This window comes from Globicephala melas, chromosome 8, assembly GCF_963455315.2.
Source record: "Globicephala melas chromosome 8, mGloMel1.2, whole genome shotgun sequence".
Taxonomy (NCBI): domain Eukaryota; kingdom Metazoa; phylum Chordata; class Mammalia; order Artiodactyla; family Delphinidae; genus Globicephala; species Globicephala melas.
In genome coordinates this window covers 24890040-24914996 of record NC_083321.1, presented here as the reverse complement: position 1 = coordinate 24914996, position 24957 = coordinate 24890040, and the positions used below count along the sequence as shown (strand labels likewise).

General features: G+C 45.5%; 1 protein-coding gene across 1 annotated transcript in view; it reads left to right on the top strand.

The window, feature by feature from the left end:
* The first annotated feature begins 216 nt into the window (after positions 1-216).
* Positions 217-24957, top strand: part of KIAA1549L (KIAA1549 like) — a 282463-nt gene continuing 257722 nt past the window's right edge. Inside the window, exon 1 of the mRNA XM_060303369.1 lies at positions 217-628. Coding sequence (XP_060159352.1) covers positions 388-628 — 241 coding nt within the window. The 5' untranslated portion in view covers positions 217-387. The remainder of the gene's footprint in view (positions 629-24957) is intronic.

The window sequence follows — 24957 nt, the reverse complement described above, 5'->3', positions numbered from 1 at the left end:
CGCGCCCAGCGGCTACCTGCCCCCGCGGCTCGCAGCCTCGCCCCCTCAGTCTGCGGGAGCCCGCCCGGGGGTGGGGGCTCCGGGCGGCGCCCGTCCCACCCTTGCTGCCCCGGGCGCGCCGGCGCGCGGCGACGGGTACCGTGGGAACCCCGGCCCGCTCCCGCCGCGGCTCCATGCGGCCCCGGCCCCTGCGCGAGTGAAGCCGCGGCTCCGCGGAGCTCGCTCCTGGCGCGGCAGCACGAGCCAGCGAGTCGCGCCGCCCGGCGCCCCCGCCCTCCGGCGCCCGGGCCGTGGCCGGAGATGCCCGGTGAGGACCGGGGCGCCGAAGGCTGGGCTCCCCGGAGCGGTGCGGAGCGAGGCAGTGGCCTGGATGAGTGAAGCGTCCCCATGGCTCGGCAGGAGGCGAAACCCCAGGGCCCGAGGGAAGATGGGCCGGAGGTGCGGGCGCGCAGGGGCCGGATCCGGGCGTGCGGGCTCGGCCGGGCTGGCGGGGGAGCCGCGCGCTGCCCGGGCGTGAGGGGCCCCCGGGCTGCCGGGTCCCAGGATGCGCCGCCGCTGCCGCCGCCACTGCTGCTGCTGGGACTTCTGCTGCTGGCGGCCCTTCCGGAGCACTGCCTGGCGGACCTGGGTAAGCACTTGGCGGCTGCTTTGTGCCCGCGGAGGTTTCTGGAGGAGCGGGGCTGCCCGTCGGGGCCGGCACCTGACCGGGTGGCGGTGGATGGAGAGGTCTTTGCGGCACCGGCGCTAGGAGTTTCCCCTCCCTTTGCTGCTGCAACAGCAGGCGAACTGTCAGCCTTCCCGGGAAGGCACCGTTGGGCGGGGTAGTAAAAAGAGGTGCATTCGCATCTTCCTTCTGGACAAGTGGCAGGTCCTTCCTGGTGGTCCCCAAGGCACACTTCATTTAGATAAAGATATGCTGTGTTTAGGACACCTGAAAAGGGATGTGTTTTAGTAGGACACACAAAGTGGGGACGTCTACTATGTTTTGGGCTCCCTGACGGTTGTCCACTTTCTTTTAACTGCACGAGGTGGCCCAGAGAGTTTTAGGCAATTCCCATGTCGGCGTTTTCCTCACTGTCTTGACAGGAGACTCCCTTTTCTTTTGGGATAGAGGTACCTAAAATAATTGCTTGCGTCTTGCAAAGGGATCGAGTGTATAATCCACTGTTTGCAGGAGGTTAGTTAAAAATAACCACGCTTAGCTCTTTTGACTCCCAAGAATCCTCAGGAAATAGATTTCTTTAATTTCTTGGACGGTTTTTAAAAATCTGTTGTAACTATTTAGGGGGGATTATTCGGCTAATGTTCTTCAAAACTTCCTGTGCGGTCAGCAATTGCCTTTGAAATAAGAATGATTACTGTGGCACTTGTAAAGGGCAGGCTTTTATTTGTGAAATTCTGGGCTCTTGGTACATTTCAGTTATCAAGGAATATAGCCCTTGCTTCAGCCAGTATGCTTCTGTACTTCTGTGGTTTTTAGCAAGGGTTAAAGAGGACTGTTCTTTTCCCAGTGTGCCTCGCCCCCCAATTAGATTCAATCTCCTAATTATGAAGGAGTTCACACTGTTTTAGATAAGAGGGTTTCAGGTTAAAAACATTTCCTGTCTTCAAGAGCTTAATTCAAAGCCCATTTTCCTTTGATTCACTCAAAAGGTTACTGACATGAGGTGTCTATGTGTGCAAGTTGCTCTCCAGGAATTGTCTATTGTGATCATAGTGGTGAGAAAGTTCAGTAATCTTTGGATGCGTGCCCGAGACCAGAGAAAACCTCCGAAGAACTTTAGCCCCCAGTTTTTATGCCTCTAGCAGTTTTCAGTGATGTGTATTTGATGGTTAAAAGGTAAGTTCTGAGTCAGACACATGTAATTACCTTAGTATTCACTGGATCAGAAACACACTTGGAGTTTTTATTTAAAATGAATCAGATCCTTAATAGTTTTGTAAACAATTTATGAGATACCAACTTAAGGAAGGTCTTCATTTGCGTGCAGATACCAAAATCTGTTCAACCGTTTGTAATATGTGAAATTTAGATTTTAGGTATTTATCCTGTTCGGCCTGATATGTCAGATGATTTCCTCTGATCGGCTTTGATTTCTGATCTCTCTTCTGACCTTTGTACTTTGCCCCTTTGGAACCTCTGTGACTTTTCTTGGCTCTTCTTTCAGGCTGCCAGAGCCTGACTTAGGGGACTTCTGTATCTTTTGTTTTTAGCCCTGATGTCCTTTTCCTTTATTCTCTTAGTGTGGGGATCCTGGGGATTGCTAGGAAAGATGCTTTGATTTAAATGATGGTAACAATCAGTAGTCCTCTGTCTTCTTCCTTCTCGTTGCGTCCTCTGTGCTTTTTGGGTGTCCTTTCTGGTGTCACTCTTGATGGCCAGTTTCCCGTGGTCCAGCTCACCTGTGGATCCAGAGTCTACCGCTGGGCTCCACGGTTTCCCGTGTGTTTGCCTCTGATTCAACTTCACGACTTGTTGCTCTCTCAATGGAAGAGTTAAACGTTGGGCTCACTATCTTGCCTCCTGCCTGCTTTCTTTTGTTCTCTGATTTCTACCTGAGGCAGCTTTACTGCGGGTGAGTGCCTCCTGGACCTGATGCAGGGAGTCCCAAGGGGTTTGTGGAGGAAGCAGTGTCAGGAGGGAGGCAGGAGAACAGATGACATTTTCCTGAGACCTTTGACTTTCAACAGACTCCCTGGTTTTGAACTTTTTCTGAGGCACAGCTGCTGCTTGGTGCCGCCACTCGCTGTAGAGTGAGCCTGAGGCCGGGTTGCATGCGAAGCCAAACGCTGATTCGAAGATCGCCCTGAACGTGCTGGCTTGCTACAGTCATGTCATGTGCGTGGTTGCCGCATCTTGTTTTCTAAGCAAGGCTAAGCAGACATTTGCCTTGGCTGACAAATAGGTAAAAATAGGTTGGTTTCTGGACAGTGCTATAGGACCTTTGTGTCCTGGAGCCTCTGCAGTGTGTTCCCAGCCCACCTCCACCCTCTCCACCCCAAATTCTTTTTATTTAATATTCCTGACGAATTGGAGTTCCTTCTCAAGGCTGCTGTCTTGAATGTCCTCTCTCGGACTTCCTCTCCTAACTTCCATCTCCAGGAAACCCTTGCTCCCTGACTTTTATTTTGCATGTGGGAGACTGGTGTGGAAAAGAAGGTTCTTTACAGAGGCAAGCTCTGACATCTCCCCATTCTGTTTTGCCCTCTGAGGCTCTGGGCAGATTGGTAAAGTTCAAATTTGACTACCCGATCTTCTTAACTACTGATCTTCCATTCAGTTCATGTCAGTAAACATTTCCTGTGTGTCTTTTAGGTGCAGGTGCAGTGCTCATTCCTTTATGTGACCTGGCGTCTCTGGACCTCAGTTCTCTTGTCTGTAAAATGGGGATAATAATAGCTCCAATCTGTTGTGAAGATTCAATAAGTTAATATATCCGAGGTGTTTAAAACAGTGCTTGGTACATAGTAAATGCTCAGTGAATGCTAGCTGTTCTTATAAAATTGACTGAACATTTACTCCGTCCAGGTGCTGTGCTGGGGCAGGGGATACAGACATGCATAAGTGTCAGGCAGTTTGTAGAAACCCCTCATGAATAGGGTGATACACGTCCTTGAACTCTGATACTGTGTGGTCAGAGCAAATAAAACGAAGGCACAGTTAATTCTGGAAGACCAGGAGCTTTGGAGGATGAGTAGGTGTTGGCAGGGTTGATGGTGGCATTTCAGGCAGAGGAGAAGTAAAGGTTCTTTACTTCTGTGGCCAGAAGCACAGGATGCTATAGCGAGGAGTACCCTGGACTCTCACACTGCCCTTGGGCTTTCTCAAGCCCTCCTCACAGGCACTCCACCCCCCGGCCCTCCTCTGCTTCTCTCACCAACTTGTAAGTTCCTGATTTATCTTTGTTTCCCTCTTGCCTGTTACAATGCCCAGCACAGAGTAGGTACTCATTAAAGTTTCAGCCTTCTTTCACTCCTATTTCCTTAGCTTGGATGATTCTGTTAGATGTTAGAATGATTATCTCATCTAAGTAACCCACAGCAAGTTGTTAATGACTGCTTTATTCAGGGAATGTATTTGCATTTTGAAAGAATCTCTAATTGAGCACAATATATGGGGGATAATTTTGACCTAGGATGTCGTTTTTTTTTACCCCTCTCCAACATTTTATACATCATCAGATTGGAGTCCCATTCGAAACAGGTGCAACAGTTCATTTGTTCATTCATTCATTCATTCATCCATCCATCCCTCCATCCATCCATTCATTCAATGTATCTTGAGTACCTCAGCTTTTTGAGGTTACAATAATGAAAGAAAACAAGCTCCCATTCTCATGGCAGTTAGGAACTAGCCCAGTGCTTTCCAGACTTTACTGTGCGTGTGAATCACTTGAAGATCCTGTTGCAGATTCTGATTCAGTAGGTCTGGGATAAGGCCTGCGGTTCTGCATTTCTAACAAGCATCAGGGTGATGCTGACGCTGACCCCACTTTCAGTAGCAAATGAAAATAAACGAATAAATGTAGGTTGGATGGTGGTAAGAAAAATGAATCAGGGTAAGAGGATAGCAAGAGGCTGATGTCTATGTGCATGTGTACCCTCATGCCTGTGCCTCATTATCTAGAGTGATGGGGGATGTCCCCCATGTCGAGGTGACATTTCAGTAGATAATTAAAAGTGGATATCTGGGAAAAGGTATTCAGGCAGAGGGGAAAGCGACTGCAAAGGCCTTGAGGAGAGACTGTGTTTGGGATGGTTGGGGAACAGCAGGGAGGCCATGTGGAGTTGAGTGAATAGGGGGAAGGTGGTAAGAAATGACATTGAAGTGGGAGCTGGGCCCAGATCATATAGGACTTTTTGACAAAGTGAAAACTTGGTATTTTACTTTGAATGAGATTAAGCCAGAGGTGATGTGACCTGACTTGAGTTTTAGAAAAATGCCCATGGCTATCATGGGGACAAAAGACTGTAAGGTTGGGACTTCCCTGGTGGCACAGTGATTAAGAATCTGCCTGCCAGATGGCCCTGGTCTGGGAAGAACCCACATGCCATGGAGCGACTAAGCCCATGCGCCACAACTACTGAGCCTGCGCCCTACAGCCCAAGAGCCACAACTACTGAGCCCATGTGCCACAACTACTGAAGCCCACATGCCTAGAGCCCGTGCTCCACAGCAAGAGAAGCCACCACAATGAGAAGCCTGCGCACTGCAACGAAGAGTAGCCCCCCGTTGCCGCAACTAGAGAAAAGTCCGCGCGCAGCAATGAAGAACCAATGCAGCCAAAAATAAATAAAAATTAAAAAAAAAAAAGACTGTAAGGTCAAGGGTGGAAATGGGGAGACCAGGTAGGATGGCTTAGACAATGGGGAGAAGTGGTTAGATTTTGGACCTCTTTTGAAGATGGAGCTAATAGAATTTTCTCATGGATTAGAGGTGGGGTGGGAAAGAAAGAGAGGAACCAATATGGCTCCAAGGTTTTTGGCTCAAGCACCTGGAGGTTGAAGTTGCCATGGAGATGGGGAAGGTTGCAGGAAGCTCAGGATTTGGGTAGGAAATAAAGAGTTGGTTTTGGGTTTGTTAAGGTTGAAATGTTTGTTAAACATCCAAGTGGAGATGTCAGATGGCCAGTTGAACCAAGTAGTCTGGAATCCCAGGCTGATACTGGGTCCAGAGATGTAAATTTGGGAGCCATCAGCACTCAACTAAGCAAGAAAGTATAGAGAAGGGGGAGATCTCAGCAATGAGACCTGGGATATTTCAGCATTTAGGGATTCAGGAGGCGGGGGACCAGCAAAAGAGACTGAAGAAGGCTAGATAGGGACTAGCAATGGATGTTGTATTTAGAGATGTGGAGATGTTTGGTGGCCCTAAGAGTGGAGAGGACAAAAGTCTTGCTGCAATGGGTTCAAGAAAGAAAGGAAGAAGAGAAATCGGAGACAGTAAAAAAGACAACTCTTTTCGTCTTTTTTATAAAGGAAAGCAGAGACATAGGGGAGGTAGGTCAAAAGAGGGTTCAGATGGGTTATAATTACATTATATTTGTACTTTCTCATTATTTTTTTCCAAAAGGATTTTATTTATTTTTTGAATTTTATTTTATTTATTTTTTTATACAGCAGGTTTTTATTACTCATCCATTTTATCCACATCAGTGTATACATGTCAATCCCAATCTCCCAATTCATCACAGCCCCACCCCCACCCCCACCCCCCACTGCTTTCCCCCCTTGGTGTCCATATGTTTGTTCTCTATGTCTCAATTTTTGCCCTGCAAACCGGTTCATCTGTACCATTTTTCTAGGTTCCACATACATGCATTAATATACGATATTTGTTTTTCTCTTTCTGACTTACTCTATATGACAGTCTCTAGATCCATCCACGTCTCTACAAATGACCCAATTTCATTCCTTTTTATGGCTAATATTCCATTGTATATATGTACCACATCTTGTTTATCCATTCGTCTGTCAATGGGCATTTAGGTTGCTTCCATGTCCTGGCTATTGTAAATAGTGCTGCAATGAACATTGTGGTACATGACTCTTTTTGAATTATGGTTTTCTCAGGGTATATGCCCAGTAGTGGGATTGCTGGATCATATGGTAATTCTATTTTTAGTTTTTTAAGGAACCTCCATACTGTTCTCCATAGTGGCTGTATCAATTTACATTCCCACCAACAGTGCAGGAGGGTTCCCTTTTCTCCACACCCTCTCCAGCTTTTGTTGGTTGTAGATTTTCTGATGATGCCCATTCTAACTGGTGTGAGGTGATACCTCATTGTAGTTTTGATTTGCATTTCTCTAATAATTAGGGATGTTGAGCAGCTTTTCATGTGCTTCTTGGCCATCTGTGTGTCTTCTTTGGAGAAATGTCTTTTTAGGTCTTCTGCCCATTTTTGGATTGGGTTGTTTGTTTTTTTTAATACTGAGCTGCATGAGCTGTTAATATATTTTGGAGATTAATCCTTTGTTTGTTGATTCGTTTGCAAATATTTTCTCCCATTCTGAGGGTTGTCTTTTCGTCCTGTTTATGGTTTCCTTTGCTGTGCAAAAGCTCTGAAGTTTCATTAGGTCCCATTTGTTTATTTTTGTTTTTATTTCCATTAGTCTAGGAGGTGGATACAAAAGTAGCTTGCTGTGATTTATGTCATAGAGTGTTCTTCCTATGTTTTCCTCTAAGAGTTTTATAGTGTCTGGTCTTACATTTAGGTCTCTAATCCATTTTGAGTTTATTTTTGTGTATGGTGTTAGGTAGTGTTCTATTTCATTCTTTTACATGTAGCTGTCCAGTTTTCCCAGCACCACTTATTGAAGAGACTGTCTTTTCTCCATTGTATATCCTTGTCTCCTTTGTCATAGATTAGCGACCATAGGTGCATGGGTTTATCTCTGGGCTTTCTACCTTGTTTCATTGATCTATATTTCTGTTTTTGTGCCATGTACTTTCTCATTTTTTAACATTAAAGATGTATAGCAAGAGTGTTTGATTGGGTGAGCTTTCTTTTTTTCCAGGTATAGATAATCCAATAAAGTATATTTAGACTTTTTACTCTCAATATTAATTATTAGTGCTTCAAAGATACTTGCAAGATGTCCCAAACTTGCCTCCCTTTCCTTCCCATCCCACACACGAAGTAAAGAAGAAAATTTTGGGACTAATGAGTCTGTGCTTTTAATACAGACATCAAACAGAAATCAGATGTCCCCTCCCTGCCCCTCACCCTTCTCTAAAACCGAACATCACTGTGGAAACTGAGATACTGAAATTCTTCTGAGAGAATCTCTCAGAAGCCTACTTATCTCAAGTCTTGAATTACTAGAATATGATCTGAGAATATTCAAAATGAATGTGCATGTTTCCTTTTTCATTTTCATTAACCTTCAAGCCCTTATTGAAGGCTTTCTTGTGGTTTTCTTTCTTTTTTCTTTTTTTTTAAACAAACAACAACTCCACTCTTCTCCAGACAAAAATGAATAGTTGGAATGACCCTAAAACATTTTCGTTGCTTGACAACACATTACAGGGGATTTCTAAACACACAGAGGGACACATTATTCTAGGTCACGGGATGGCTGCCTTGGACGGTGGCTCCCTGTGGGGACTCCAGGACCAAAGGAGCAGCTGGCAATCCAGGTATTGGAAATGTCAGTTATTGTAGCCAATAGGATGGTGGCAAGTGAGTCACACTGATTTGATGGTATTTATCAAGCACCTGGCATATGCCAGGTCAAACTCTTTCCTAAATACTGGAGGTATAGTGGAGACGAAGCCAGGCCTGGCCCCTGCCCTCAAGCAGCCTGCAGCCCAGGACAAGAAATCCTCACTCAGTGGCAGGTTGGTAAGGTACCTCTGGGTCAGGAGGGAGGATATGGCAAGACAGAAAGTACCTGCCTTGTCCAAAGAGGCTGTCTCTGCCCAGCTGCAGTGAGGCTCAGGGTGGCAAAGTTCTGACTTCTCAAGGAAAGCCAGATCTTTACTTCAAATCTTGTTTTCAAATGTCACCAGCGAATTCAGAGTTTTGAAATGTCATGCTGTACGTAAAGCACACCCATGAGCCACCACTCGTCTCTTTTTAAGTCAAGTTTAATTAAGGTGTAAATTACATACAGTAGAAGTCACCCTTTTTAGGCGTTCTGCATGACGGGTTTTGACAGAAGCATACACTCACGGTTCCACAACCACAATCCAGACATAGACCGTTTCCGTACTTTCCAAAAATTCCCTCCTGCTCCTTTGCAGTCAGTCTTCTCCGCCAACAACCCAGTACCTGACAAGCACCAATCGATTCTCTGCCCATATAATTTTGCCTTTAACTGAAGGTCATATAAATGGAATCATACAGTATGTAATGTTTTGTGTCTGGCTCCTTTCATTGAATGTAATGCTCCTGAGAATCATTGCATCTCTGGTCCTGTCCTTTTTATTGCTATGTAGTATTCCATTGCACCACAGTTGCTTATCCACTTGCCAGTTGATAGACATTTGGGTTGTTTCCAGTTTGGGGCATAAAAGGCTTTGTGTGGGCAGTTTTCATTCTCTTGGGTAAATACCTAGGAGTGTGATTTCTGGGCCATATGTTAGGTATGTGTTTAACCTTATAAGAAACTGCCCAATCCTTTCCCGAAGTGGCTGCGTAATTTTGTATTCTTATGTATGTGAGTTCTAGTTGCTCCTCTGTATCCTCATGGGCACTTGGTCTTGTCAACTTTTTTAAAATTTAAATTTCAGCTATTCCAATAATATTTTAGTGGTATCGCGTTATAATTTTAGTTTGCACTTCTCTAATTACTAATGATGTTATTGTTGCATATCTTTACATCTTCTATGGCCATTTATATTTCTACTTTGAAGTGCCTGTTGAAGTCTTTTGCCCATTTAAAAAGATGGATTGTTTGTTTCCTTATTATTGAGTTTTGAGCTTTCTTTATATATTCTGGATACAAGTCCTTTATCAGATATGGTTTTTTGCAAATATTTTTTCCCAGTCTGTGTGGTTTTTCTTTTCATTTTATCAACAGTATTTTCCAAAGAACAGACATTTTAAATTTTGAGTAGTTCCAGTTTATGAACTTTAAAATTTTTTTTTTTTTTTTTGGTATGCGGGCCTTCTCACTGTCGTGGCCTCTCCCGTTGCGGAGCACAGGCTCCGGACGCGCAGGCTTAGCGGCCATGGCTCACGGGCCCAGCCCGTTCCGCGGCATGTGGGATCTTCCCAGACCGGGGCACAAACCCGTGTCCCCTGCATCGGCAGGCGGACTCTCAACCACTGCGCCACCAGGGAAGCCCATCTAATAGCTTTTTATAGACTCTTTGGGATTTTTCTAAATAGAAAATCGTGTTATCTATGAATAGAGAGTTTTATTTCCTTATTTCAAATCTGTATGCCTTTTATTTCTTTGTCTTGCCTTGTTGCACTTGCTAGAACTTCAAGTACATTGTTGAATAGGAATGGGGAGAGTGGACATCCTTGCCTTGATCTCCTAGTCTTGGAGGGAAAACATTCACTGTTAAGTATGGTGTTAGCTGTAGTTTTGTTTTTGTTTTTTTGTAGAGGCCGTTTGTCAGGTTGAGGAAGTTCAATACTATTCCTAGTTTGCTGTGAATTTTTATCATGAATGAGTATTGAATTTAGTTAAATGTAGAATTGGTAGAATTGGTATTATTTCTCCCTTTAGACCTGTGGTCTTAAAAATGAGAAGATCCCTCAAGGGTTTCTTTAGTAAAATAAAAAGTGTCATGTACCTCTCGTACACTTCCTCATTTTCAGGGGTGCCAGTGGACACTTCCTAGACATTAGAACAGAGTTTGGTTTCAGGTCTAGAATGGCCTGGGTGAGGGGGAATTGTGTTGGATGAGTTCAGGAAATGGGTCTCCCGTAGCGGACTGTTTGCTGTTTTATCAAGTCACTTTTTGGGGCCTTAGTTTTCGCATCTGTGAACAAAAGCCTCAGGATCTTCCCTTCCTCCCTCATTACCCTGGGTATGTGTTTATGAGCCCTAAGCAGATGTTTTGGTGGGTTAGACCAATCCTCTTCTTACCTCTTCCTATATTAGTGGCAAGCCAGGTCACGGACTCTCATTCTGCAAAGGGAAGAATTTTCCCATGGTTTTCTGTCATGGTTCCAACCTGATGCTCAGACAAATGTTGGCTTTTTAAAAAAAATAAATAAATTTATTTATTTTTGGCTGTGTTGGGTCTTTGTTGTTGCGTGTGGCTTTCTCTAGTTGTGGCGAGCGAGTGCTACTCTTCGTTGTGGTGCGCGGGCTTCTCACAGTAGTGGCTTTTCTTGTTGCGGAGCATGGGCTCTAGGTGCGTGGGCTTCAGTAGTTGTGGCACGTGAGCTCAGTAGCTGTGGTGCATGGGCTTAGTTGCTCTGCCGCATGTGGGTTCTGACCAGACCAGGGCTCAAACCCATGTCCTCTGCATTGGCAGGCGGATTCTTAACCACTGCACCACCAGGGAAGCCCCAAATGTTGGCTTATCTTTAATCTTCATTGGCTTTTAAAAGTTGTAAAAGTAATATATACAGTACTTTATTAAATTCAAGTAATGCACAAGGTATGCAGCAAAATGAAAAAGGCCCTGTTGACTCCATTGCTATTTCGCAAATATGGTAGGTCCTGGGCTTCCCTGGGCTTCCCAGGGGATAAACACTGTGTATAAATCAATTAATGCAGATGTAAATCGGGCCAAGGAGCTGCCTCAAGCTTCAGCCCAAGGTCATTGCTGCACCTGCCATCTGTCCACTCAGGCGAGACTTTGCCTAATGCCTCCTAACCACAAGAGGGGAATTTGATTTAGATTTAGATTTATATATGTTAAACCTATTCTTAGCTTGAAAGAAAACCTCCTGACCGCAGAAACACAAAATGGCTTTGGTATTTATGCAGTGCCAGTAAATAGGAAGGTCTGGGTTATTTCTCACTTTACTCTTTCAATGTGAAATATGGAATTAAGTGCTAGAATGAAACCAGGACTCCTGGACCTACCCCTCTACTTCTGTCCCTGCTTGTGAATGCTGCTCCTCAGTCGCTTGTCTTTTTATTTACCAAACGTCAAGAGGGAACCAAGGGAGCCTGAAGAAAAATATGTCTGAGAAGAAAATGTGTTGCAATTAATAGTGCAGCTTCTAAGTCCTTGTTGAAAAGAGCTGAACCAAAATATCTCTAAACCTACAGACATCATTATCAAATGTGAGTCTTTGTTTTGAAAAGAGCAGGAGAATCTGGATTATGAGCATTTTTGGAATATAATTGACCTGGATGGAAGCGTGTTACAAAATCACTGCCACAGAGCTGTCTTTGGTAGTTTCCTCTTATTTTATTAATACTGGAGGTGAACACATGAATCAACCTGGTGAATCCCAGGGAAATTAAACCTTTTTTGGAGTGGGATGGAGAATGGGTTCTTGTCTCTAGTCCAGCAATAGAAATGACATTCAAAACAAGTGTTTCCCCATTCTTATGGCTAACGTGATATATTTACTATTCGCTACGGGGATACTCATCCTCAGAGTTTGGTAGAGCACGTCACAGTTGTAGAAGTTTTCATTCTTGTTTCTTGTTTGAATCTCATATCTCTCCTGAGAGAGGGTTGAGGAAGTAATTTGCTAAAGGTCACACAGTGGTCCAGGGATTTTTTCATTAGTCTGTGATTTAGGGGACAGATTACCTAGCTCCTCCACTAAAGCTAGCTCAAGTATGGGCTCCAGGCCACAGGGAAATCTCATGTGACAGATTTGGAATAGGAATGAAATACAACGGGGTCACGTGGACAGTGTAACTCATTGATAGAAATAAGAGCTAACAGTTTTGAGCATTTACTCCTTGTATCAGCTCATTTGATTTTCACAGCAACCCTGTGAGGTTGGTTCTGTTGTGACCCCTGGGTTTCAGGTGCGGGGAGTGAGGCAAAAAGCAATTTAACAGTAATGTATTCAGCGTCGCACAGGTTAAGTGTCAGAGGTGGGCTTTGAACCCGGGCGGTTTGATTCCATGGCTCTCACTCTGCTTCGTTATATTGCCTTCCTTGACAGTGAGAGGCTGAGGTTACTGGCTTTGTGTCTCCTGGACCCGGAGGCCTCTCGTCTCTCTTTTCCTGCAGGCTGGGCCTGTCCATCTGCCTCTTTCTGCAGACTGGCCTTCTCTGCTTACCTGTAGCTTCTGGGTTCCCCCATAACTAACCTTTGCAGGCGGCTTTGCTTGTCGTGGTGCTCCCTGCAGCCAGAGCTGACAAGCCTTTTGCATGTAAGCGCCCACCCTCCAGTCTCTGTCCCAGGTCTATATTTCCCAAGAGGGAAAATCAGGCTGCCATAGTGTGGCCAAAAAAGTAAGGAGTCTACCCCTCATCTGATCAGCAGAGGCCAGAGGTGAAAAGGCTGGTCGTTCAAAAATGCCCTCCTAGGGCTTCCCTGGTGGCGCAGTGGTTGAGAGTCCGCCTGCCGATGCAGGAGACACGGGTTCGTGCCCCGGTCCAGGAAGATCCCGCATGCCGTGGAGCGGCTGGGCCCGTGAGCCATGGCCGCTGAGCCTGCGCGTCCGGAGCCTGTGCTCCGCAACGGGAGAGGCCACAACAGTGAGAGGCCCGCGTACCGCAAAAAAAAAAAAAAAAGCCCTCCTAGGCTGAGCCCTCCTTCAGCCTTGGCAGTGGGCAGAGTTCAGTTTTAAATTAGGTGTATGGATAGGGCAAACTTCCCCAAATTCGTCTCTTCCCTCATAACAGTAAAAAGAGGCTCATGTGCTGGCTTTATGAAAAATGGCAATGACAGGTGGCCTGATTGATAGAGTTGACCAGTTTCCATGGTATAAATACTGTCACCGTGGCTGATTTCAAGCTACCAATGTGACAATGGATTTGGGAAGAGATGCTCATGGTTGGCTGAGCGCCGAGATGATCCTGTCCATCTACGGACTGGATGCAGGGCAGCTTACACAGTAAGTGCAGGATATCTCCAAGGAGTTTGAAGTGTAGGCTTACCAACTAGGTGGGCTTCTAATTATGTAACAGGGAAGGAGATTTCAAGGAAGAGAGGGTGGAAGTTAGGTTTGGCTCAGGCAGCCTGAAATAACTTGTTGCCCTAAGTGTGCATCTACTAGGCACACGGGGCTGCTTTCTAAAAAATCGCAACTTCCTTTGCCTGCAGCGTCTCACTTGTGACATATAATGAACGCTTTCACTGATTTTAAGATGCCAGACCTCATTTTCTTGGAGGGGCATTGGTCTAACACCGAAAGATATAGTTTTTCCTTGCTTCTCTAAGTCAGCACTTCCACCTCGTTTGCTGGTGTCATTAATGGACTCCTTTCTTCCACCTTCCAAACCTAGAGATGCCGAGTCCACGTGGTGGCCTCTTAGACATCTTTCAGCTGTGTACACGCTATTAGTTTCGATTGGAGGCTTTTATTTATGACCATAAGGGCATCTCTCAGGTCGTGTAATTATGCTAAAAGCCAAGACTGGCTGGTGACTGCAGCCTCTGAGAGCATGTCAGATGCCGTCACAGATCTCAAGGCCCGTCTGGGTGGCTCTTTCCCTAGCACATCTGGAGAGGGGGTTGGGAATCTTGGCTTTGGTGCACTACGTACAATTCCCCCATCTTTCGCACGATGCGGCTCCGTTGTTAACCCTGGCCCGCTCCCATAAAGGGTGGTGGTGACCACTGGCAGATGAGGAAGGGGGTGTGGACAGCGTAGATCTCTCCTCAGACATGGAGTTCCAAGTGTCCTACTGATTGATGGAAGGTCAGCGTCTTTACCTATAAAAATAGCACAGTTAATTTATTCTTTTAATTTCCCCAGGGATGTAGCAAGGGAGAAATTTTACAAGATTCTTCTTTTATGTCTCATTGGAGTTTTGCCCTAGTTTGTGGATATGTTGACTTCTGAATAAGAGGACTAACATTTACGAAACAGCTACTACTTGTTAGTTGGTGGATCAAGAGTTTTGTATAATTTAATCTCACAGTGACACTGTTCTTGTCCATTTTGCTTGGAGGAAGCTAAGATTGAGAGAACATTTATGAACCTGACTTGCCTAAGGGCACTGTTGCTTGGAAGTGGTGGGGATGGGATTTGAAACCAGATTAGACTACAAGGTAAATATATTTTCAGCTATACTCTGCCGGCTGTCCCCCCGCCCTGCCCCATTTTATTAAATTTTCAAGCATACAGAAGAATTGAAAGTACTGTACAGTGAACAGACATATACCTACCACTTCGACGGTACTGTGAACATTTTGCTATATTTGCTTTATCGTTTATCTGTCCTTCCTCTATCCACCCATCAGTACATCTTATTTTTTGATGTATTCAAAGTAAGTTGCAGACATCAGTACATTTCACCCCTAAATATTTCAGCATTCATGCCATTGATTATAGTTCAATATTTGTTTATAGTCCTTTTTTTTGAGGTAAATTTTACATACAGAGAAATCGAGAAATCCTAAGTATATATTTCCAAGTTTTGACAAATGCATACATAGGTGTAACCCAAATCCCTGTCAAGATATAGAACATGACCGTCACCTCAGGAAGTAAGTGTCCTCTTGCCTCTCTCCAGACATACCTCTCCCTACTCACCCCCCACCCCAGACATCACGGTTTGATTTTTCTTTTCACCATGGTTTAGTTTTATACCATGCAGTCTTAAATGATGTTGCCTGTTGTTTTCAAATTGACTTTTCATTGTTTGTATTAAGTCAAGACAGTATTTATTGAGCCCTTGGTATGTGGCAGGCACAGTGCTGGTACAAGGGGTACAGCGGGCAGGTAAAAGACATTGGCTCACGTGGAGAAAGAGACATTAATCAGCTCATCACAGGAAGAAGTACCCTATTACCAGCGGAGGGGAGTGCTGAAGGGGGAGCCCAGGGTGCTGGGGGGGCTTGGTGAGTGATGAGGTGGAAGGTCAGGAAAGGCTTTCCTGAGGAAGTGACGTTGGAGCCAACATCAGAAGGATGCGTAGGAGATAAGCAGGCAGGGAGGTGGGGCAAAGGGCAAGGTGCCTACTATCTTCCCTGGTGGGAAGAAGTGTGGTTTCTTCTGGAACTAGAGAGAAGGTGGATGTGGTTGGTGGGCAGGAATCGAGGGTGAGAGTGAGTGATCGAGTAGGCAGAGAGCTAGCAGGGGCCACATCACCCAGGAGACAGGCCTTGGCCTCTAGCCACCATCTTGAGCCATTGCCTGGTTTTAAGTAAAAGAGTGACCTTGACATTCAGTTATCCAGCCAGTTGAGTTGGATGAAGGGGAGATATGGACCGGATGTTCTGGAATCACAGCTAAAATTAAGTATCATTGGCGTGAAGCTTCCAGCTTTTAGGAGAACACTGATTTGCATTATGATCCTATATAGATCTTCAGATGCCGCATGTGAGTTTTCTCCCTCTTCTGCCTGCCTAACTAACTACCATTTAGTTACTAAATAAAGATCCTCTGTACCTCCAGCTCTTGCTTGCTCTTTCCTCCCAGTCTCCCTGCCTCCATTTCATTCTCTCCTCCTCCCTTAACTAATCCCCTTTCCATCACCTGCTCCTCCCTGAAACGGGCCCTCCTAGAGTCACCAACGACTCCCTGATTTCTTAGTCCTGGGGCGGCTGTCAAATCCCCTTGGCTCTGTCATTCTGTAGACTGTCCCAGGTGGCTTCATCCGAACTCATGGCTTTAACAACTGATTATGTACAGGTGATGCAAAAACTCTTGACTCTCTCCTGAGGGTGCGATTCATACACCCACCTGTTTACTGGACATCTCTACCCATGGCTACAGACAACCCGACCTTTTCCCCTTAAAGTGAGCTCATTTTCCCTGGGGTCTTGCTCCCCATTCTGTATTTCCTATTTCAGTGAGTGTGCCCACCACTTATCTGTGGAGCCAGAAATCTGAGAATCATTCTAGGTTCTTTTCTTTCTCTCCTTCTCTTCATCTAGTTGACCGCTAAAGTTGCTACTTGTATTTCTGAACGTTCTCATAATTCTGTCCCTTTCCTGTCTCTGCTGCCTTATTTCAGACCCTCCCTCTTTCTGGTCTGTGTTCTTGTCAAAGCCATACCTCCTAACTGGCCACCCAGCCTCTAGTCTTGGCCCCCTTCTAAGTAATCTCATCCTCCCTACAGAGATTTTCATAAGACATGAATCCACCCAAACCCTTCTATGGTTCCCTGTAATTCTCTTCCACTGCTTAGCAGTCTGGGTACTTTATGGAAGAGCCACCTTCAACTCGTACCTGCCACCATAGCCAGACTTGCAGTCCCCCCAGAGCCCTTGCACGCCCCTTACGTGTTATTCTTTCTGCCTGGGAAGCCCTTCCCAGCCCTGTCTGCTTGGTTAGCATCTGCACTTCCTTCGAGACTCGGTTCAAATATTAACCTCCTTCAGGTAGCCTTTCCGGGCAGCCACTCTGCCCTCTACCGTGGGAGGGAGACGCTGTCCTCTCTACTCCCACCCTCTGTGCCCTCTGTGATGGCCTTTGGCCTGTGTCCTCCATCAGACTGTGAGCTCCTTAGAGCAGGTGTCAAAAGGGGGGTCCTGGAAAAACCCTTTCACAGTAACTATGATCCATGTGTAAAAACTGTTTTCATTATAACGTGGACACACAATGTTACAGCCAAGTCTATTAGAAGGAACAAGGAATTAAGTGGCTAGTGAGACAACTTGCTTAGAGCAAGAGGGAAAAATGTAAACTCACACCAGCACCGAGGACCACCTGGGCTCTGCCTCCTGCACACATGGCGGGAGACGATGCTGCCAGGGCAGGAAGTGGTGCTCCTTAGTACACGGCTGTAAGTTCTAGGGCGAAAGTGTGCAGACAACCCCTAAAGTTTGGGAACCCACCGTCTCAAAGGCTGGGGTCATGTATTTGTCTCAGCGCAGGCTCTTACACATACATGACAGACAGGGGATGGGTGTGGTGTGTATACAGGAAGGAAGAGAATTTCCCGGTATGTTCTTACTGTACTTACAAAGTCCTGGTCTGTTATTTCTGGTCTTAAAACCTTTCTTGGGACTTCCCTGGTGGCGCAGTGGTTAAGAATCCATCTGCCAATGCAGGGGACATGGGTTCGAGCCGTGGTCCGGGAAGATCCCACGTGCTGCGGAGCAACTAAGCCCGTGCGCCACAACTACTGAGCTTGCGCTCTAGAGCCCGCGAGCCACAACTACTGAGCCTGCGTGCGGCAACTATTGAAGCCTGCGCGCCTAGAGCCTGTGCCCTGCAACAGGAGAAGCCACTGTGGTGAGAAGACTGCGCGCCGAAATGAAGAGTAGTCCCCACTTGCTGCAACTAGAGAAAGCCTGTGCGCAGCAACGAAGACCCAACACAGCGAAAAATAAAATAAATAAATTTATCTTTTTTAAAAAGTAAAAAAACAAAGTGCTAGTCCTTTTCTGTGGATAGCGCTCTACACTGCTTGCTATTGTGTTATCACTCCTCTTCTTCCATTCATAGCCAAGTTAGAAGAAGAGGAAAAATTCACCCATAATCCCAACAATCTAACACAACTATTCTTAGGATTAGTGTCTTTCCTTTCATCCTTTCTTTGTTTTTTTCTTTTTTAAAAATTTTTAAGGTAATTTTAGTACAGTTGTCTCATTCACCTAGGGAAGTTTAACTCTTAGAGGTGGCAAGCTCTTTTTTTTTTTATAATTAAAAATACTTATTTTATTTATTTATTTATTTTTGGCTGCATTGGTTCTTCATTGCTGCACGCAGGCTTTCTCTAGTTGCAGCGAGCGGGGGCTACTCTTCGTTGTGGTGCTTGGCCTTCTCATTGCGATGGCTTCTCTTGTTGCAGAGCACAGGCTCTAGGTGTGTGGGCTCAGTAGTTTTGGCATGCGGGCTTAGTTGCTCCACAGCATTTGGGATCTTCCTGGACCAGGTCTCAAACCCGTGTCCTCTGCATTGGCAGGTGGATTTTTAACCATTGTGCCACCAGGGAAGTCCCTTTCATCCTTTCTGTGTGTATGTGTGCGTTTTACAAATATAATTGTAACCATAATCCACCATGGTTTCCAAATCTTTAGATTCAGGTTCATAGTTGCCGTATTACGGACAACTTTTGTGTTTCATCTATAGTCTGAGTTAAAGACTTAGTAATCAGTTATGTCTCCTAATTGTTTCTCTTTTTAGGAATTTTCAGCTCCTTCAGTTCCAGTTAGTGTTTATAATATCTTAAGAGTTTTTGGGTTTTTTTGGGTGGGGGGGGAGGAGAGAAACTTTTCTTCTCTATTCTAAATGTTGTTGGTTTCTTGTCATGCAGCCAGAGAACTGCTAGAAAATAATTCAAACGTCTTTACCTTTCTAGTATTCTATTCTCATTAATCCCAGGGGTTACAGAAGATGCTCTTTTTATCCTCTGCTAGTTTTCTCTGTTAAGGTGAGGCAAAATTCTCTCAAGTCACCAAGCTTACCTGGTGGTTGAGACTCCAGGCGGTGAGCTGGCCATCTGGTGAAATGGACATCGCCTCCTACAAATAGGCATCTCCCATGGAGGAATGGCATCCCGAGGGCCATCGTTCTGAATCCCCCAGGCTCCATCCACTGCCCACTGGCCATCTGTTCTCCCCTACCCCAGGGTTTATTTTGGCTTTGCATGCTGACATATGAGATCTCTTCTGAGTCACCTGTGCCCACCTTGGTCTTATTATTATCCTTTAAAATCCCTTCCTAAACCTTGGAAATGATTGTACTCACTCGGTTTTGTGAATTCAGAATGACAAAGATAAAGAAGCAAGAAGGTTGTGGCCATGTTTTCGTCATAGGCTGTGGCATTCCAACTCCTCTTATGTGGCTTATCTGCCTGTGGGCTCAGCTTTTTGGCTCACAGCATCATAAAGCCAACCCTTGCTGGAAAGAGCTAGCCCCACTCGTGCTAATAGGAAACTGACTTTTGATTCCTCACTCAAGTCATCTTGAGGAATGATGTTTAATAATTAGTTCTGGGGACTTCTTTGGTGGCGCAGTGGTTAAGAATCCGCCTGCCAATGCAGGGGACACAGGTTCGATCCCTGGTCCGGGAAGATCCCATATGCCGCGGAACAACTAAGCGCGTGCGCCACAACTACTGAGCCTGTGCCCTAGAGCCTGCGAGCCACAACTACTGAGCACATGTGCCACAACTACTGAAGCCCGTGTGCCTAGAGCCCGTGCTCTGCAACAAGAGAAGCTGCTGCAGTGAGAAGCCCACGTATCGCAATGCAGAGTAGCCCCTGCTCGCTGCAACTAGAGAAAGCCCGTGCGCAACAACGAAGACCCAATGCAGCCAAAAAGATAAATAAATAAATTAATTAAAAATAATAATAATTAGTTCTGAATTTGGTATTAATAGAAAAGTAATTTCTATGATTTTGACATAATATATACTTTAACAGTAATTTTGACAGTCTTATTGGTTTCTGGCCTTTAAGAGTCAATGCTATTTACAAATATGAAATTTTTACAAATAGAAATCAGCCAATCAAATATTTACAGAACATGCACGATGTTCTAAGTAAGGCCAGTGCTAGGGGAGGTTTTCTAAGTGGTACCAACAGTGTTTTTAAGGAATATACATGAGAACACAGTTGCATGAAAATAGCTAATTGAATGTGGAAGGTGCAGTACCCAGGTGCAAAATAAGCAGTATAGGCAATCAATGTTCAAAGAATTTATCCATTTTCATTCCTCATGGACTGTGCTGCCGAACTCAGCATCTACTTTGCTCCAGGTTACAATGGGAATGAACTGGTGGGTCCCTAATGCTAAGAACCTAGGTTACAATGGGAATGAACTGGTGGGTCCCTAATGCTAAGAACCTAGGTTACAATGGGAATGAACTGGTGGGTCCCTAATGTTAAGAACCTAGGTTACAATGGGAATGAACTGGTGGGTCCCTAATGCTAAGAACCTAGGTTACAATGGGAATGAACTGGTGGGTCCCTAATGCTAAGAACCTGTCTGAAACAGCAGTGGTTGCTGAGCATCTGTGATCTGGAACCCCATGGTCTAGGATGGCGCTAGAGGTCCTCTGGGAACTTCCAAGTTGTTGATTTTCCCTAGAGCAGGTCTTACAGAATCATGCACAGCAACAGAATCTTTAAAAGAGAAGCTGGCATTCTGCTTCTGAAATATATTCTCACTATAGACAGTGGGAATTGTGGAATAAAATTACCTCTAAACTGTTCTTACTTGAATTACCTTTAACTGGAGAATATCTTTACTGAACAACTCTGTGACGTGTGAGTTACGGTGAAAGTAGTAGTTTCCACTTATTCTGTCAGCACTTAGTATGTTCCTGACACTGTACTGGGTACCTGACATGCTTATGATGGCATTGAATCTTCACAGTCGTTTTATGAGATGTGAACTGTAATTATTCTCATTTTACAGATGGGGAGGCTGAAGCTGAGAGAGACAGTGTAACTTGCCCAGGACCACAGAGCATAATGATGTTAGATCTGTACCTCTGCACCCAAGCCTGTGCTCCCGTCTGCTGCTTTGCTAAATGTTCTCTGTGATTGTACTTGCTCCCCCTCTGCCCAGCGAGCTGTAGCCCAGCCCTGAGGATGAAATAAAGCAGTTTTACTTGATAGGCACATCCCACATGCTTTACAGAGGGCTTTCACATCCGCCATCTCTGCCACAAGGAGGATTTGTGACTCTTCATTTCAGATTTCACATACACACGAAATGATATTTATTTCCAGGCTCTTGTTATTGGGGATGATGAGAATTGACTAGATTGTGTTTTGACCCCCGTAGTGCTTGAAACTCAAGGACACTGGCAAGAATTCTAAAGAATTTTATGGAATTCTTAAAAACTCACACATGCAGATTGAATCGATTGTGCTTTTGGTCTTGTTTGGGCCCTTAAAAAATGCACAGGCCTGAGTCACACTGTGGTCACATCTAAATAAAATTTAGATGCAGTTGGATATGCTTCTGAATTTGCCCTTTGAGCTTGGCGAATTATGAATTTGTCTTGGAGACTCATCAGTTTCCCTGCCCTCGGTGACCACTACATTTCTCATGCTGGCAATATTGAAAAGAATGTTTAGGTTTCCAGCTACCTTTTGTGGAATTCATATACATTTATACCAGACAGTTGGATCTGAGATGGATATTGAGAATTTCCTGCATCTATACAGATTAAAAATGTTCAGTTAAAAATGTTGCAATAGATTTCTTCTATCATCCATTTATTCAACAGTAATTATTATTATTATTTTTTTTGCGGTAGGGGGGCGTCTCACTGTTGTGGCCTCTCCCGTTGCGGAGCACAGGCTCCAGACGCGCAGGCTCAGCGGCCATGGCTTACGGGCCCAGCTGCTCCGCGGCATGTGGGATCTTCCCAGACCGGGGCACGAACCCGTGTCCCCTGCATCGGCAGGCGGACTCTCAACTGCTGCGCCACCAGGGAAGCCCCAACAGTAATTATTGAGTGCCTACTGCGTGCCATGTTCTGTGCTCTCCTTGACCTTGAAGTCTCACTATTGCTCTTGTCCAGCTCATTTTTCACAGTAGCTGCTAACTACATCTGAGTGACCTTCAGCACTCACCTGTTCACTAAACATTAGTTGGAAGCCAGTTATCTGTAGAGATTGTTGGGTGTCAAGGCATGGCCGTAAATGTCTGTAATATGGTAGGCTGAGGCTGGGGGAATCTCGGTCAAAGAAATGCCACTAGGCATTGAAGCACAGGGGAAATCCCTCAGAAGCAAAGAATCAAACAAACAAAATAAATAAATGCTGGGTAGACAGGTAACAATCATTTAGTCCATCTCTCTCATTTTACAGATAAAATATTGAGGCCTAGAGAAGAGCCAATTGGTCAAATTAAGTAACCCGTAATATTGAAGTTTCATTTTAGGATTTGGCAACTTCCTTAGCTTTAAACTCCTCCAACAGGATGAAGGAATGAAATCGCACTTTGAAACGTTTTCCTGCATTTTGTCTGGCACTACGTGCATCATGTGGGTGGGACGCTGTTTTGAATTGTTCGGCGTTTCTCTGCTACCTTTATTCTTTCACCCTCATACAAAGCTTCCTCTCGTGTTGAGATTCCTGCCTTCCCCCTCCTTGTTGCTGTCACCTTCTGACTTTACGGGCACCTGGCCCCGCAGTTATCGAGGATTTGACTCTGCTCAGACTCTTTCCATGCCAAGTCCTACCATCAGCGCCAGCAACATCAGGCTCCACGAGGATAACCCATCGTTTCCTCCCCCAGCTTCAAAGCTTCTGAACTTCTCAGTTGGAACCATCTTTATTTTCACTTCAGTTCAGCCACCGTCCCCTACGGCCACACCCCGCACCGCCCTCAGGAGCTTGTGCCCCCTGTGAAATCTCAGACTCTAGTATTCCCGTCTCTGTCCACCACCCCTTAGCGTTCTGTTGCTCACTCCCTTGTTCCCACTGTCTCTACTCTTTGACGTCCAGGCATTCGCTGTGTCTGCTTCAACCCACAGGCTGCTGGAATATAGAACAAATACAGCTGGGAGTTTGGTGATCTTAGGGTTCTTGTTTCCAGCATCCCTGTAGTCAGCTGGTCCAGCGGTGCTCCTCTCTGCAAGGTCTTCCTTGCCAGTTACAATCCCTTCACGGATTCCTCATCAATTCTGCTTCTCATTCCCCATGACTCTCCTGGAGCCTTCTAACCTGATTCCAGCCTCACTTCTCCTTCTCAGCAGATGACTTTTGTGGTACCTTCTACATTTGTTCATCCCTTAACTGTGGGTGTGCCCAAGTTTCTTCCCTGGTCTTCAAGCTTCACCAATGTCTGGGTGGAGACGACTCACAGGATGCATCACCAGCATAGTTCCTGCAACACGCCAGCCCTCTGCTCGCTCGTGGACGCTTCTGGTTAGATGCCCTCCAGTCACCTGGCACTCAGCCATTTCCCAGCCTAATCTCCTAACCTGGTCCTCCTGCTATATTCCCAGTCCTGCTGAATGGAGCCTGTCTGCCTCGCCATGCAAGCTGGAAAGCAGTCATCCTAGACTCTTTCCTTTCAGTCTGCACATCTCTGGTCCTGTCAGTTCTGTCTCCTTAATATTTCCTGTGTCCGCCCCCTTCTCCTACAACCGTTACTCGAGCCCCTATGACCGCCCATCTGGATGATTTCTGTAGCCTTCTATCTAGACTCCCTTCCCCCCTCCCACCTCAATCCATCCTCCACAGATCTTTCTAAATTACAGAACAAATCCCATCTTCTTCCTCAGCCTAAGGCTGAAAACAGCTCACAGATGTGTTTTATTTGACTGATAGTGTTGGCCCGTACCATGTTTAAAAACAATTTTCTTTTGGCTTTTCTTGTCTATATTGAACAGCAGAAAACTTCACCTGAGACCTCCAGGTTTCTGGTTTGTCTTTGAAAACCGGAAACCCTGGCCCCCTGGCTCCTGCATTCCCCCAGGGTCTGCTGGATGGACAGCTGTGCCTCTTAGATGGGGTGTGCCCTCATCCGTTAGTCACAGACTCACCTTCCCAGGTATGTTTCACTCACTCATGTCACCCACCTGGCTCTTGCATCCTTAGTCGGTGGCCTTTGGTTTGTGGAATGAAGTTGGGTCTCCTCTAGTTGCAAGGGCCCCACTGTAGTCCTTGTCGCCTGCACCCATTGAGCTTAATTTCTTGGAGTACGTCAAATTTGGGATTCGGTTTCACACCTCTGTGTTGGCATGTATCCCTCTTCTGGTTAAAAATCACATGAGAGGCAATAATCTTTCCTGAGGATCTTGGCAACCAGCTAAGATGACAGTTTCATCCTTAATCATTTGGACCAGGGGTGGTCCCTGAGTCCATGAACCCCTAGAGTATCCTTTCCTAAATTCACAACCACACGCGCACACACACCACAACTAAAAAAAGAGTGCCAGGAAATAATACTTCCCATTACCACTCTACCTCCTTCCTTCCCTTTTCCTCTTTTCCCTTCAGTTCCCTTCTTGCCTCCCTTTCTTCCTTTTCCTTCCAAGCTGGTCATGACCCACCAAACTGATTTCATGATCCACTAATGGATCACAATCTGTATGTTGAAAAACACTGCCTTGGGGGGTGGTGTCTATACATCCTTAAGATTACATGTTTATATCTGTTGTATACCATACCTGTGTTTTTCTGGGAGAGAGAAACCTCCTTAGCATTCAGCTCGCCAAGGGGCCTGAAGAAACATTTCATAACCACTGATTTAGGTATTTTATTTTCAATGGGATTTGACATTGCCACTTTTCATGTACCCAAACATAGAATTTAGTGATAATTATTATTATTTAAAAAATTTTTTTTAGAATAATTCTTTATTTATTTTATTTATTTTTGGCTGTGTTGGGTCTCTGTTTCTGTGCGAGGGCTTTCTCTAGTTGCGGCAAGCGGGGTCCACTCTTCATCGCGGTGCGCGGGCCTCTCACTGTCGCGGCCTCTCTTGTTGTGGAGCACAGGCTCCAGACGCGCAGGCTCAGTAGTTGTGGCTCACGGGCCCAGTC